Source organism: Rana temporaria, chromosome 2 (genome assembly GCF_905171775.1).
Source record: "Rana temporaria chromosome 2, aRanTem1.1, whole genome shotgun sequence".
In the NCBI taxonomy this organism is placed as follows: Eukaryota; Metazoa; Chordata; class Amphibia; order Anura; family Ranidae; genus Rana; species Rana temporaria.
This window is the reverse complement of record NC_053490.1, coordinates 415,072,653-415,086,987: the sequence shown is the minus strand read 5'-3', so window position 1 is coordinate 415,086,987 and position 14,335 is coordinate 415,072,653. Positions and strand designations below refer to the sequence as shown.

Genomic DNA, 14,335 nt, shown 5'->3' with positions numbered 1-14,335 from the left:
TAACCGATGGATAAAAAACCGATGGGGCCCACACACGATCGGTTCGTCTGATGAAAACGGTCCATCAGACTGTTTTCATCAGACAAACCGATCGTGTGTACGCGGCATTACTCGTATGTATATATCAGATACTAAAGGTTCTACTGATAGTGTAGCTCTGCAAGAAGATTTGCGTACCAGGCCGTAGGAATGGTAAGCATTATTAACGTATTTTTACAGACTTTTTTATTATTATTATTATTATTATTATTATTATTATTGTTGTTTTAGCAGCAAAATCACTTTACCCACAATTTATTCAATATAATTTCACTCTTGTCTAAAAGATATAATGGGAAAGTCAACTATTGCATGATAACAATATAATGTGTTTTGCATTTTTTTACAGATTTCCAAATGTTTCCATGAGCATTTTGTTACGGATCACTTGGATTTTACACTTTACAATGGATTGGAGTTAAATATTTCATCTGGCAGTGAGTGGAAATTTGAAAAAGCCATACCTGAAGGTAAAGTTTGTTCAATAAATATCCTGTGTCACTTATGAAGCTCAAGGTCATCAGCCAAGCACTTTGGTAAAAGTAAACAGTCCTTTTTTGTTCTAAACAAAACAGGCAAACAGAACAACTGTTTGTCTTCAGCAAATAGAAAACACAAACTAGTCCATACTCTGGTTCAAAGTTGCAAAACAATTTAAATTCTCGTTTTTTTTTTTTTTCTTTAAAAATAATAAACATAAAAAAGTTATACTTACCTGATCTTTGCAGTTGAGTTTGCACAGAGCTGCCTGGATCATCCTCTTCTTGGGTCCCTCGCTGGCACTCCTGGCCCCTCCCTCCTGTTGATTGCCCCCACAGCAAGCAGCTTACTATGGGGGCACCCGAGTCAAGCCACAGCTCATGCCGCGTACACACGATCAGTCCATCCGATGAGAACGGACCGATGGACCGCTTTCATCGGTTAACCGATGAAGCTGACTGATGGTTCGTTGCGCCTACACACCATCGGTTAAAAAAACGATCGTGTCAGAATGCGGTGACATAAAACACAACGACGTGCTGAAAAAAAACTAAGTTCAATGCTTCCAAGCATGCGTCGACTTTATTCTGAGCATGCTTGGATTTTTAACTGATGGTTGTGCCTACTAACGATCAGTTTTTTCCCATCGGTTAGGAATCCATCGGTTAAATTTAAAGCAAGTTGGCTTTTTTTTAACCAATGGTTAAATAACCCATGGGGCCCACACACGATCGGTTTTGACCAATGAAAACGGTCCATCAGACTGTTGTCCTCTGTTTAACCTATCGTGTGTACGAGGCCTCACTGTGTCTATTCAGACATTGAGCTGCGGTTTGCCCCTACACGCACTCTTTCTCTCTCTCCTGATTGGCTAACTGACTTTGACAGCAGCAGGAGCCAATGTCTCAGCCAATCAGAAGGGAGAGTCCCAGATGGCTGAGGCACTCGTGCGCATTACTGGATAGAGATGGGTTCAGGTAAGTATTAGGGGGGCTGCTGCACACAGGTTTTTTTTATCTTAGGAGAATTCATTAAGAAAAAAAAACCTTCTGCCTTTACAAACACTTTAATGGCGCACCACCACCATACCAGTCTCACTGGTTTTGGGGTTTCCAGTTGGCTTCAGGGATCCCAAAAAGGAGTTTTTGGCAGCTAAACAATTGTGACTCGATCCTAAAGTTGACTGTTCCTTGCTCTCACAGGTATCCAACTCATCTGGAGTTGATTTACTAAAAGTGTGCATGGTGGCCAATCAGCTTATAACTTCAGCTTAACCACTTCCCGCCCGGCCTATGGCCGATTTACGTCCGGGAAGTGGTTATGAAATCCTGACAGGACGTTCTAGAACGTCCTGCAGGATTTCATGCCGCGCGCGCCCGTGGGGGCGCGCATCGCGGCGATCGGTGATGCGGGGTGTCAGTCTGACACCCTGCATCTCCGATCTCGGTAAAGAGCCTCCGGCGGAGACTCTTTACCACGTGATCAGCCGTGTCCAACCACGGCTGATCACGATGTAAACAGGAAGAGCCGCCGATGGCTCTTCCTCACTCGCGTCTGACAGACGCGAGGAGAGGATAGCCGATCGGCGGCTCTCCTGACAGGGGGGGTTAGCGCTGATTGTTTATCAGCGCAGCCCCCCCTCGGATCGCCACACTGGACCACCAGGGATGCCCACCCTGGAGCACCAGGGTGGGCAAAAAAAAAAATGACAGAAAAAAAAAAAAAAAAAAAATGTCAGAAAAAAAAAGCATAAAGAAAAAAAAAAAGATGCCAGTCAGTGCCCACAAATGGGCACTGACTGGCAACCTGGCAAAAATCAGTGCTGCCACCCCAGTGTCCATCAGCGCCACCCCAGTGTCCATCAGCGCCACCCCAGTGTCCATCAGTGCCACCCCAGTGCCACCCCACAGTGCCCATCCATGCCCAGTGCCCACCTATCAGTGCCCATCTGTGCCACCCATAAGTATCCATCAGTGCCGCCCATGAGTGCCCATCTGTGCCGCCTATGAGTGCCCAGTGCCGCCCATGAGTGCCCATCAGTGCCGCCTATGTGTGCCCATCAGTGCCGCCTATGTGTGCCCATCAGTGCCGCCTATGTGTGCCCATCAGTGCCGCCTATGTGTGCCCATCAGTGCCGCCTATGTGTGCCCATCAGTGCCGCATACCAGCGCCGCCAATCAGTGCCACCTCATCTGTGCCCGTCAGTACTACCTCATCGATGTCCATCAGTGCCATCTCATCGGTGCCCATTAGTGCCGCCATATCAGTGCCCGTAATTGAAAGAGAAAACTTATTTACAAAAAAATTAACAGAAAAAAATAAAAACGTAATTTTTTTTCCAAATTTTCAGCCTTTTTTTAGTTGTTGCGCAAAAAAAAAAAATCGTAGAGGTGATCGAATACCACCAAAAGAAAGCTCTATTTGTGGGGAAAAAAGGACGCCAATTTTGTTTGGGTACAGTGTAGCATGACCGCGCAATTGCCATTCAAAGTGCGACAGTGCTGAAAGCTGAAAATTGGCTTGGGCGGGAAGCTGCGTAAGTACCTGGTATGGAAGTGGTTAATCAATTAAGTCTTGACGAAATAAAACTTGGAAGCTGACTGGTTCCTGTGCAGTGCTGCACCAGATTTTCTACTCTACACTATTAGCAAATCAATCCCACTATCTCACAGCCAGGTGCTTACAGCTTTCTCTCCCTTTTCTTGACTCTCAAATATCTGGGTTAACCCCTTCAGGACCAAAGTCCTTGTAATCAGGATTTCGAGGTTCTTCTCTTCTTCGGACAATCCAGAGACTACTGGAAATCAATCCAGTCCGCTCCAGCCAATCTACCACTCAAACCCCTCACCCTGCATGGATAAGAAACCATGAGTATTCAACATTACCTTAAAATCATCCCCCTTAAGGGAACCACAACAAAAATAGTGGCGAAATATCCCTAATGGGGAAATATACCTGCCATTCAGGACACAACCCTGGTATCCTGTACACCTGTTATATACAATGTGACTGAGTGGAGCTGTGGTATCCAGTACCCTGGTTGTCTGTGTAGGATGTAGGGTTGCCACCTCATCCCTTTGAACCCGAACACATATTAATTACACAGGTTCTGTGTCTGATTAACCACTTTAGCCCCGGCAGATTTGGCCCCTTAACCCCCCTGGCGGTAACCCGAGCGTGACTCGGGTTGGATTTTTTCTGCTGCGATCGGTATCCCCGAGTCACGCTCGGGGTAGATATGCAGAGCCTGCAGCGTGTGCTGGCTTACCTTGTCCTGGATCCAGCGATGTCACCGCGCTGTGTGAGCGAGCGGGACCTCGCTCGATTCACACAGCGTCCTCCAGTGCCGCCGATCTCCGTTCCCTGCGACTTTACGATGCACGGGAGCGGAGATCGGCGCCAAATTCAAAAACGTAAACAAACACCTTACATACAGTATACTGTAATCTTATAGATTACAGTACTGTATGTAAAAAAAACACCCCCCCCCCCCTGTCCCTAGTGGTCTGTCCAGTGCCCTGCATGTTCTTTTATATAATAAAAACTGTCCTTTCTCCCTGCAAACTGTAGATTGTCCATAGCAATCAAAAGTGTCCCGTTATGTCAAAAATGGTTTTAAATCAGCTAAAAAATCACTTGCAGAATTGAGCGATAGCGATTTGTGAGGAAATTCGTCATAAGAAAAAAATAATAATGACAGCGACAATTCTGCAACTGAGCAAATTTCAGTGATTTTGAGTTGATTACATTATTGAATAATTTTTATTAGAATTATATTATTATTTGTTATAATTATTTATAATTATTTATTATATTATAATTTATCATTTTGTTTTTAAAAAAATGTCATACCCGGGATGCCTATTAGATTCTGTTTGGTCAGATTTAAAGCGGTAGTTCACCCCCCCCGACACATTTTACCATCGAGACAGGCATTGTAGCGCGAGCTACAGTATGCATGTCCCGATTTTTTTAACCCCGGACTCACCTTGTAATCGTAGATCGTATTTTTCGGCTCCCGCGGGGAATGGGCGTGCCTATGGAGAGGGAGGATGATTGACGGCCGGCCCTGGCACGTCACTCTCCCCGAAGACAGCCGGAGTAGGTCTCGGCTCTTCACGGCGCCTGCGCACAGGCTATGCGCACGCGTCGTGAAGACCAAGCCTATTTCGGCTATTTCCGGAGAAGCGTGACGCGCTAGAGCCGGCCCTCAATCATCCTCCGTCTCCATAGGCACGCCCATTCCCCGGTATCTTCGATCTACGCGTACAAGGTGAGTACGGGGGTAAAAAATTCGGGACAGGCATACTGTAGCTCACGCTACAATGCCTGATCTTATGGTAAAATAAAAAAAATAAAAATGTTTCCGTCGATAGGGTGAATCCCCGCTTTAAGTGAGTTATTCCTAAAAATTACAGGCCTACAGTATAAAACGCCAAATTTCCTTGCAAATAATTGTACCGCTTTTGATACGTAATTCCAGACAGAATCATACCGCCAGGGAGGTTAATGACCAGGCCATTTTTTGCAATACGGCACTGCGTCGTTTTAACTCACAATTGTGCAGTCGTGTGAAGTTGTACAAAAACAAAATTGATGTCCTTTTTTTCCCACAAATAGTGCTTTCTTTTGCTGGTATTTGATCACCTCTGTGATGTTTATTTTTTGTGCTATAAACAAAAAAAAGAATGAAGATTTTGATAAAAAATATATTTTTTACTTTTTGCTATAACAAATATCCCCCAATTTAAAAAAATAAATAAAAATGTCCTCAGTTTAGGCCGATATATATTATTTTACATATTATTGGTAAAAAAAATTCAATAAGCATATATTGATTGGTGTGTGCAATAGTTATAGAATCTATAAAATAGGGGATAGATTTATGGAATTTTTATTATGTTTTTTTTTTTTTTTTACTAGTAATGGCGGCGATCTGCGATTTTTATCGGGACTGCGAAATTGCGGCCGCCAAATAATGGAAACTCAAATGATTCGTTCCACAACCATTTATTCATAGGTCCTTCAGTTTATAGTCTATATAAAAAGATTATAGCAATGTGACCAGGTTGTGTAACCATAAAATGTCCATCCACAAGGGGATTAGAAGAAAAATTCAACAGGAGCTACAGAGTATAAAAGAGAAGAGAGGCACCTCTAAGGCCCCGTACACACCATAGAATCCATCCGCAGATAAATCCCAGCAAATGGGTTTCAGCGGATAGATCCTATGGTGTGTACACGCCAGCGGATCTTTTTCCACGGATATATCTCCCCTGGGATGGATTCCAGCAGATCGGATATTTGCTGACATGCAGAACATATCCATCTGCTGGAGTCCATCCCAACGGATGGATCTGCTGGTCTGTACAGACTCACCGGATCCATCCGTCCGAAGGGATCCCCCGCATGCGTCGTAATGATTTGATGCATGCGTGGAATTCCTTATATGACAGCGTCGCGCACGTCGCCGCGTCATAATCGCGGTGACGGCGCGACACGTCATCGCCAGAGGATTTCGGCGCGGATTTCAATGCGATGGTGTGTACACGCCATCGCATAGAAATCCGCGGAAATCCTCGAGAGGATTTATCCGTGGAAACGGTCCGCTGGACCGTATCCGCGGATAAATCCTCCCGTGTGTATGGGGCCTTAGTGTAGCAATATGTTGCTAAATGTTGTACCTTCATTAAATGTAACCATATTGCTAGAGGTGCCTCTCTTCTCTTTTAAACTCTTGTGACATGACACAAAATGTATTAAAAAATGTTGTTTGTCTTGCAAAACGCTCTCAAACCAAGGTTTTACTGTACTCAATGTCATATTGGTTTTGTTTCTATTTGTTTTTATTTCAAAAAGTTTTTTAAAAACATACACAATTCACATTAAATTACATTTATGTTAAATTTATACGGAACAAATTCATCTTTAAATACACTCAACATAACTTAAATATACATGACAACATTAAAGACAACATTCTCGATTTGGGTCTATCTTACACCTTTTTATCTTTCTCCCTCTCCTTTCCTTTATCTTCCCTCTTTTCTTATGCTTTACCTCCATCCTCCTCCAATAGAGAGAGAAAAAAAAAAGGGGGGGGGAGGGAGGGGGAATTAAATACTACGTGTATCTTTATCCTCTTCTCCCTTTCGTGACACCTATCAAAATATCTTTGTGTGTTTTGTTTTATATTTATCCCCAGTGATTAAATCCATTTATTTTTATTTTCCCTTCCTTTCCCTTCCTCTTAAGGGGGAAAGTTAATTAACATTTCTCTCCTTCAAGTCCACTCGTGAAAAAAAAAAAAAAAAAAAAAAAAGGGGGGGGGAGAGGAATTAAATACTGCGTGTATCTTCTTCCTCTTCTCCCTTTCGTGATACCTATCAAAATATCTTTATGTGTTTTATTTTATATTTATCCTCAGTGATTAAGTCCATTTATTTTTATTTTCCTTCCTTAAGGGGGAAAGATTTAATTAACATTTCTCCTCTTCAAATCCACTCGTGTAATAAAAAAAAAAAAAAAAAAAGGGGAGGGGGGGAGTATTGGTTTTAATTATTACCGCTATTTGCTTTTTTAATTTATAAAAGCTGTCAAGTACACATTTTAATGTCTGTGTTTTTTCTATGTAGGGAATAGCAACACTGCTGCAGAGAATCTTGACTGTAAGGTTTATAATGTTTCTCTTATTAATTGTTCATGGACTGTTGGTAGAGAAGCCCCTAAAGATACTCAATACGCCTTGGCTTTCAGGGAAACTCCACACGAAAGTCAAATACTAAATCCAAAGTAAGTTTACTTTTTTATTATATTAGTGCCGTTTAAACAGGTCAAGTTGTTTCTACCTTTAAATATGGAAAGGACAGTACTGTATACACTTTCAGCAAAAAGCAAAGTACATGGTCGAATTTCGAACAAATTTTCTTTTCAAAATCAGAGAAAATTGAGTACTGTCCGTGACACTTTTTTTATTTGCACTAACATAAAAATTTTCAGGACAAGCTTTCGGGGTGTTACCCCTTCTTCAAGGTCCAAGCAGTACTGATTCACAATTTTTTTGGCAGAATGTTAAAACAAAACAAGAAAAAAAAATCCCAGAGGGGAAGAAAAAAAAAAGAAAAACAAACGCATACAAATCAATGGTAATAAAGATAACATCAGAGTTAGTGAGATAAGACAGAGGGAGAGCTAAAGACTTGAGGGGGGATGTTAGTCACAGAGGGGGTTCATAAGAAGAAGGGGTAACACCCCGAAAGCTTGTCCTGAAAAATTGTATGTTAGTGCAAATAAAAAAAGTATCACGGACAGTACTCAATTTTCTCTATCACAATTGCACTAATACGGCTACAATCATGTCAAGTATGATGGAAGATACTGATTTTCAAAATCAGATTTTTTTTTTTTTGTGATCCGATGATGCCACCATTGATTATCGAAATGCAGCCGATAAAATATTCATGTTGCCGGGAATATTCGTTTCTCTCCGGGAATATTCTTTTCTTGCACATGCGTGTTTTTTTTTCTATTACATTTCTCGCACGATTCTCCCATCATTGATCAGAAAATCGTTTGTTTTTCAAAAAATTACCAACATGTCGGATTTTTCAAATTTGTTTGCCGCGCGAAAATCGACTGTTGCTGCAGCCCACTAACGGTGCGAAATTAGAACGAAAATTCTTTGATACGATTTTCGAAAGGCCGTGTATGGCCGCCTGAACACGTTCACTTAACTTTCTCCCTTCCCAGAAGAATATACTCACTTTTTTCTGCTTTCCATCACTGATGCCGTTGGGTAGGGGAAAACATGTACCTCACTCCCCTTTCTTCCTTGTGACTATAAAGAACCTGGAATTAGAGGTCATAAGACTGTATAATCTTTATGTCACAATTTGTACCATTTACAGGGCTTTTTCTACTTACAGATGGCAGAGGAAAAAAAATAGACATAGACAACGGTGCAGGCGCACTGAGCGTGCCGTTAATGAATGGGACCGTGCAGTCCCTGATGGCTCCGTATCGCTGCGTCATCGCTGCTCCGGCCAGTCACAGCGCTGGAGCAGCGATACCCAGAAGTCACTCCGGGTATCATGGCGGCGGCGGAGGAGAGGAATGAGGGTCGCTGTGGGGGCTTCGATCTCAGGTAAGTAATTCATAATGAGCTAGTATGCAATGCATACTAGCTTATTATGCCTTTCTCTTGCAGGGTTTTTTTTTTTTTAGAAAAACTTTCAGAGGGTTTACTTCCTCTTTAAATGGTAACATATATTTGAAGTATATATCTTTTTACTTATATTAGGAGAAGGTGTCACCAGGGTTCCATGGGACCCTAGTGTTCCTCCAGAGATTGATAGGAGTTCCTTAAAGCGGAGTTCCACCCTGAATATTTGTTTCCATAATCAGACTCATTATTATGGCAACTTTAAAAACAATCGGCGCTCCAGCCGACGGTGAATCACGCATGCGCAAAATCGAAAGATGCATGCTGGTTACCCAGCACCCAGCATGCACCTCTCCAACGCTTATCCCGGAAAAAAAATGACGATTGGGCTTCACGTGCCAACAATCTCTAATGTCTCTGAAAAAAATATATACAGTCCTGACCAAAAGTTTAAGACCACTTGAAAAATGGCAAAAAATCATATTTTACATTGTTGGATCTTAACAAGGTTCCAAGTAGAGCTTCAACATGCAACAAGAAGAAATGAGAGTGAGACAAAACATTTTTTTGAGCAATCAATTTAATGAAAACAACAAATAAACTGAAAGAGGCTGTTTTTCAGCTGATCAAAAGTTTAGGACCACATGCCTTTAAAAGGCCAAAACTTTTGATCAGGACTATATATAATGTTTTGGGGTTCTACGTAATTTTCTAGCAAAAAAAAAGATTTTAACTTGTAAACAAGTGTCAAAAATATGCTTGGTCCTTAAGTGATTAATTAAAATAACAGACATGTTATACTTACCTGCTCTGTGCAAGGGTTTTGCACAGAGCAGCCCCAATTCTCCTGTTCTGGGGTGCTCCTGGCTCCTCCCCTTCACCTTTTACACAGACAGCGGGACTCGGCCCCACCCCCCCGCTCCCGTGTCATGGGATTTAATTGACAGCAGTGGGAGCCAATGGCTCCTGCTGCTATCAATCTGTCAAATGATGAGAGAGACAGTGACGGAAGGCTCATTCCCATCCCTGGATGGGAGCGACTTAGGTAAGTAAAAGGGGGAGAGGAGGGGGTGCTACAACAAACAAGGTTTTTCACCGTAATGCATTGAATGCATTAAGGTGAAAAACATTAAGACTTTACAATCACTATAAGCTGCACAGTTAAAATAGACAAATTAAACAAAGCAATTCAATTGAGGGTTTAGTGAAACATGGAAACTGGAATCCTTCAGTTGAAGAACAAGCTGGCTGAATAAATATATAAGCAAAAAAAAAAATGCATTTAAATGTTGAATATGCTTTTTTGTTTATATTTTTATCTATTTTTTGGAATTAGGCAGAACCGTTTGTATGTACCATGCAAAGACTACAGAACAGATTCCTTTGGAAGACAAGTGGGATGTGTTTTGAGAGCTCAAAATATTAGTTTCAATGTGAGCATTTATGTACAACTGGTGGGATCAAGTAATGAAACTTCAATCCAGTTCTTTGATGAAAAGATTAAACTGGATCATTTTGGTAACTTTGTGTTTTTTCTGTTTTTTCTTTTTAAAAAGTCTAACATAAATGATGCCAGATATAAAATAATCAAGTGTAATGCCCCGTACACACGTGCAGGATTTACGACGGGAAAAGTTCCAGTTGGGAATCCAGAGGGGAAAGCCGAGAACCTGCTCGGGCAGTCTTTCCCCCTACACACGGCCGGTTTTCCCGATGGGAAAACTGCAATGGAAGTTTGGTCAGGAATCCCGGCCATGTGTATGCTCCATTGTAGTTTTTTTCCCCATAGGAGAACTGCCAAAAAACGCCGGGCAAAAGTCTGCCGGTTTTCCTGGTGGGAAAAAAAAGAGAGCCAGCTCTCTCTTTTTTTTCAGTGGTTTTTAGGCAGTTTTCCTGTCGGAAAAAACGTGAGGAGCACACACACGGCCGGGATTCCCACAGTTTTCCCATAGGGAAAACCGGCCGTGTGTACAAGTGTTCAGATTTTCTCTCCTTTAATATGTAACAGACATAAAATTATATCACACATACATTTCTGCACCTCTTTTGTATTAAGGGAATTAATCAATTCTTGTATGATGGCCAAAATGCCTTACTGTTTTATGATGCTTTTTAATGTTAGATTACTATGGAATTATTAATGGATGCATTCTTGCCAGCCATTGATTTGGGGACATACAGCTGTTTTTATTTATTTATTTATTGGTTCTGTTCATTTTTGGACACACATAAGAATTAAAGGAGAAGTATAGCCAAAACTTGTTTAGCTATACTTCGCCTGTGAATCACAGGAGTGCAGTTTGTTCTGCACTCCTGTGATCCGTTTTTAGCCAACAACAGACTGAAGCCCACTGTAAGCTTACATCACAAAACCCTGGATCGACACCTGGTCCAGCCTCTTAGTGAACCGTCAAGAAACTGAGCTGGCGCCTCCCATCCCCTCCACAGCCCAGCACTCCAGTGAGCGCTGAAGGGGAAAGCAGACTGAAAGTAACAGCTCTCTTCTCAGAGGGGAGGGGGAGAACTAAGCAATGAGCGGTGTTTGATTCCTCAGTTCTCACTACAGAGCTGGCTCGAATTGATGTTGTTTTCACCTAGGTGAGTATAATTTTTTTTAAAAAAATATTGCGCATTAAGGGGTACTAACGAAGACCCCCTAGAATTACAGAGGAGGAGGAATAACATCACAACCTGGGAGGTTAATCCCATACATAGCTCTATGACACCTACATTGAGGTGGTATGTCACTGGCCAGATCACCAGGTGAAAAAAGCCAAAGAAAGGAAAACGGATACAGACACAGCATTTAATGACTGTCATGGCTGGAATGTCCAGGTAACCAGAGTCCAAGTCTGTTGAAATCTTGTATGTAGTATACACCATCACCAATGTTTTCCCTTGTACCTTGCCAAAGGTGGATGTACTAAGGCTGACTTGATCTTCCGTAATTAGAGGGCGGAGGATTTACCTTTCCAGTGTTCTTTTCTTGCACTGAGGAGTTTTTATTTTCCATAGCCATTGACTATGTGATCTTAGCCTTTGTGCGTTTGGACTTTATTGAACCCTCTCTTTATGTACTTTTATTATTCATTTGTTTTTCCAGTGCAACTTACTTTTTATATAAATGATTTGCAAACTAAAAAAGAATGAAGAATCTCACGCCACAGATGCAAAACAAATGTAGCTGCAGTCACTGGAAAACCCTTTGGGACATACAGTAAAAAAAATACAAGAGGGAATCTGCGCTTCCCAATCAATAGTGGAATGATATACCTTAATGTAGTAGTGTAGTAATAACTAAATAAATAAATTAACAAGTGCAAAAAAAATCATCAAAAGTTCATAAAAATATAAAAAGTCTCTCGTGAACGAATATGTGAAGTGCAAAAAATCAATAAATTTATGTCTAAAAAGTTATTCAAGAGGAAGTTCTGAAACGTGTAAACTATAAAATCAATCTTCAAAGTGTCCTTTTAATTAAATCAAGCCCCAAGAAAATCCTTTTGTGCAAAAAAATCAGCACCCAGTGTCAGGGAAACCTTACAGGAAAAGCAGGTACTCACCCCAAAAAAATGCTACTGAAAAACAAAAAACTTGGCAGCATACACAATCCAATATCGATCCAATGAAATTGGTCCTGATACATTCAAATGGACTGACATGGATCTCTTCTGAACATCAGCCAGAATCAATCTCTAGGATCAATGCTCGTGGATGCTCACCATAGAGGAAAGAAAGGAAGGTGCCACATTGCATAAAACAATTAACATTTATTGTGGAAACCGTAAAATTACATTTACAATATATTGTGCCATGGCCAGCACTAGGATAATGCGGTTTTTTTTATTAGAGCAACGTCGGCTCCAGCCGCAACCTCAGGCTGCAAGCAGGATGAGCTTGTACAGGAGGATGTCACTAGATGGCTCCGCCCTACACGTTTGGCTGCTCTGATGACAAAAGACGTTAAAAAACATAGGGCAGAACTGATTGTGAAGCGTGATTGCCCCATTATATTTTTTATGTCCCAAGAGTATAAATGTTTTTTTTATTTTTTTTAAACATACTTCTCTTTAAAAGGGAAAACTCTGTAGTGGGGACAGCAAACATTTTTTTACAGAGGTTTTAACCCTTCCCCGCTATAGTTTGGCTTTGGCCGAATTTTGTATTTTTTTAGGATAGATAATTAGATTTATGGAGTAGAAATAATGCAGTTATGGCATTGATCAGAAGTTAATTGTGGGCTGTCTTTATCTCTTGTGGGCTCTCTACAGGGCCGGCCCTATGATGGGACCGGGTGGTACCATGGGTACCAGGCAGCACTTTTAGGGGGGCAGCATACTGATGCCGGCCAGCCCATTCTGCCAGCTCCGCTACCCAAATAAAATTGATGTTCTTTTTTTCCCACAAATAGAGCTTTCTTTTGGTGATATTTGATCACCTCTGCGGTTTTTATTTTTTGTGCTATAAATATATATATTTTTTAACTTTTTGCTATAATAAATATCCCCAAAATTTAGAGAAATAAACAATTTTCTTCAGTTTAGGCCAATATGTATTCTTCTACATATTTTTGGTACAAAAAAAAAACACAATTAGCGTACATTGATCAGTTTGCGCAAAAGACATTGTGGCCGCGGGCAATTCACAGGTCCCTTTATACTCCTGGATACATATATAGAGCCATGGCAGGTCCTTTTATACGCCTATATGCATGTATAGAGCCATGACAGGCCCTCTTTATACATCTATAGAGCCATGACAGGCCCTCGTTATACTCCTTTATACATGTATAGAGCCATGACAGGTCCTCTTTACACTCCTATATACATTTATAGAGCCATGGCAGGTCCTCTTTATATTCCTTTACATGTAAAGAGTCTCGACAGGTCCTCTATATACATGTATAGAGCCATGACAGGTCCTCTTTATACTTCTTTATACATGTATAGAGCCATGACAGGTTCTCTTTATACATCTAAAGAGCCATGACAGGCCCTCGTTATACTCCTTTATACATGTATAGAGCCATGTCAAGTACTCTTTATAGTCCTATATACATTTATAGAGCCATGACAGGTCCTCTTGATATTCCTTTACATGTAAAGAGTAATGAAAGGTCCTCTATATACATGTATAGAGACATGACAGGTCCTCTTTATACTCCTAAACATGTATAGAGCAATGACAGGTCCTCTTTATACTCCTTTATACATGTATAGAGCATGACAGGTCCCCTTTAGTTATCATGATATAAAATAATGAATGTGGGGGCCTTTTGGTTGGCATGATTTTTTTTCTGGAGGTGGGGGGGCAGCATTTCATTCTTGGTCCCAGGCAGCACAATGTCTTGGGCCGGCACTGGCTCTCTATAATTATTCAATCCTGTTGTGATGCAACATTAATATCAATATTGATATTAATTAACATTGATTATTAAAGCCCAGCTACACGTAAAGTGACTTTCTCCATTGCAGTGGGTCTTTGCCTGCACTTCATAAGTTTATTGCTCTTTTAGTCTAGGGGACAGAAAAAGCAGCTTCACTTACCTGATTCTCCACTCCCCCCTGGCAAACGGCGCTCCTCTACTCTCCGACAATGAACTATCCTCAGTGTCCTCCCATTCAAGGGCTGTAGTGCAGAGCTGTAGTCTTTACA

The 14,335-nt window shown here is 41.3% G+C and overlaps 1 protein-coding gene across 2 annotated transcripts in view; it reads left to right on the top strand.

Moving 5' to 3' along the window:
* LOC120927487 (granulocyte-macrophage colony-stimulating factor receptor subunit alpha-like) overlaps positions 1–14,335 on the top strand; it is a 79,875-nt gene that overhangs the window by 58,299 nt on the left and 7,241 nt on the right. For both annotated transcript variants that reach the window (XM_040338197.1, XM_040338198.1), the window contains exons 4-6: positions 389–509; positions 7,155–7,311; positions 10,017–10,198. In XM_040338197.1, the coding sequence (XP_040194131.1) occupies positions 389–509; positions 7,155–7,311; positions 10,017–10,198 (460 nt within the window). The remainder of the gene's footprint in view (positions 1–388; positions 510–7,154; positions 7,312–10,016; positions 10,199–14,335) is intronic.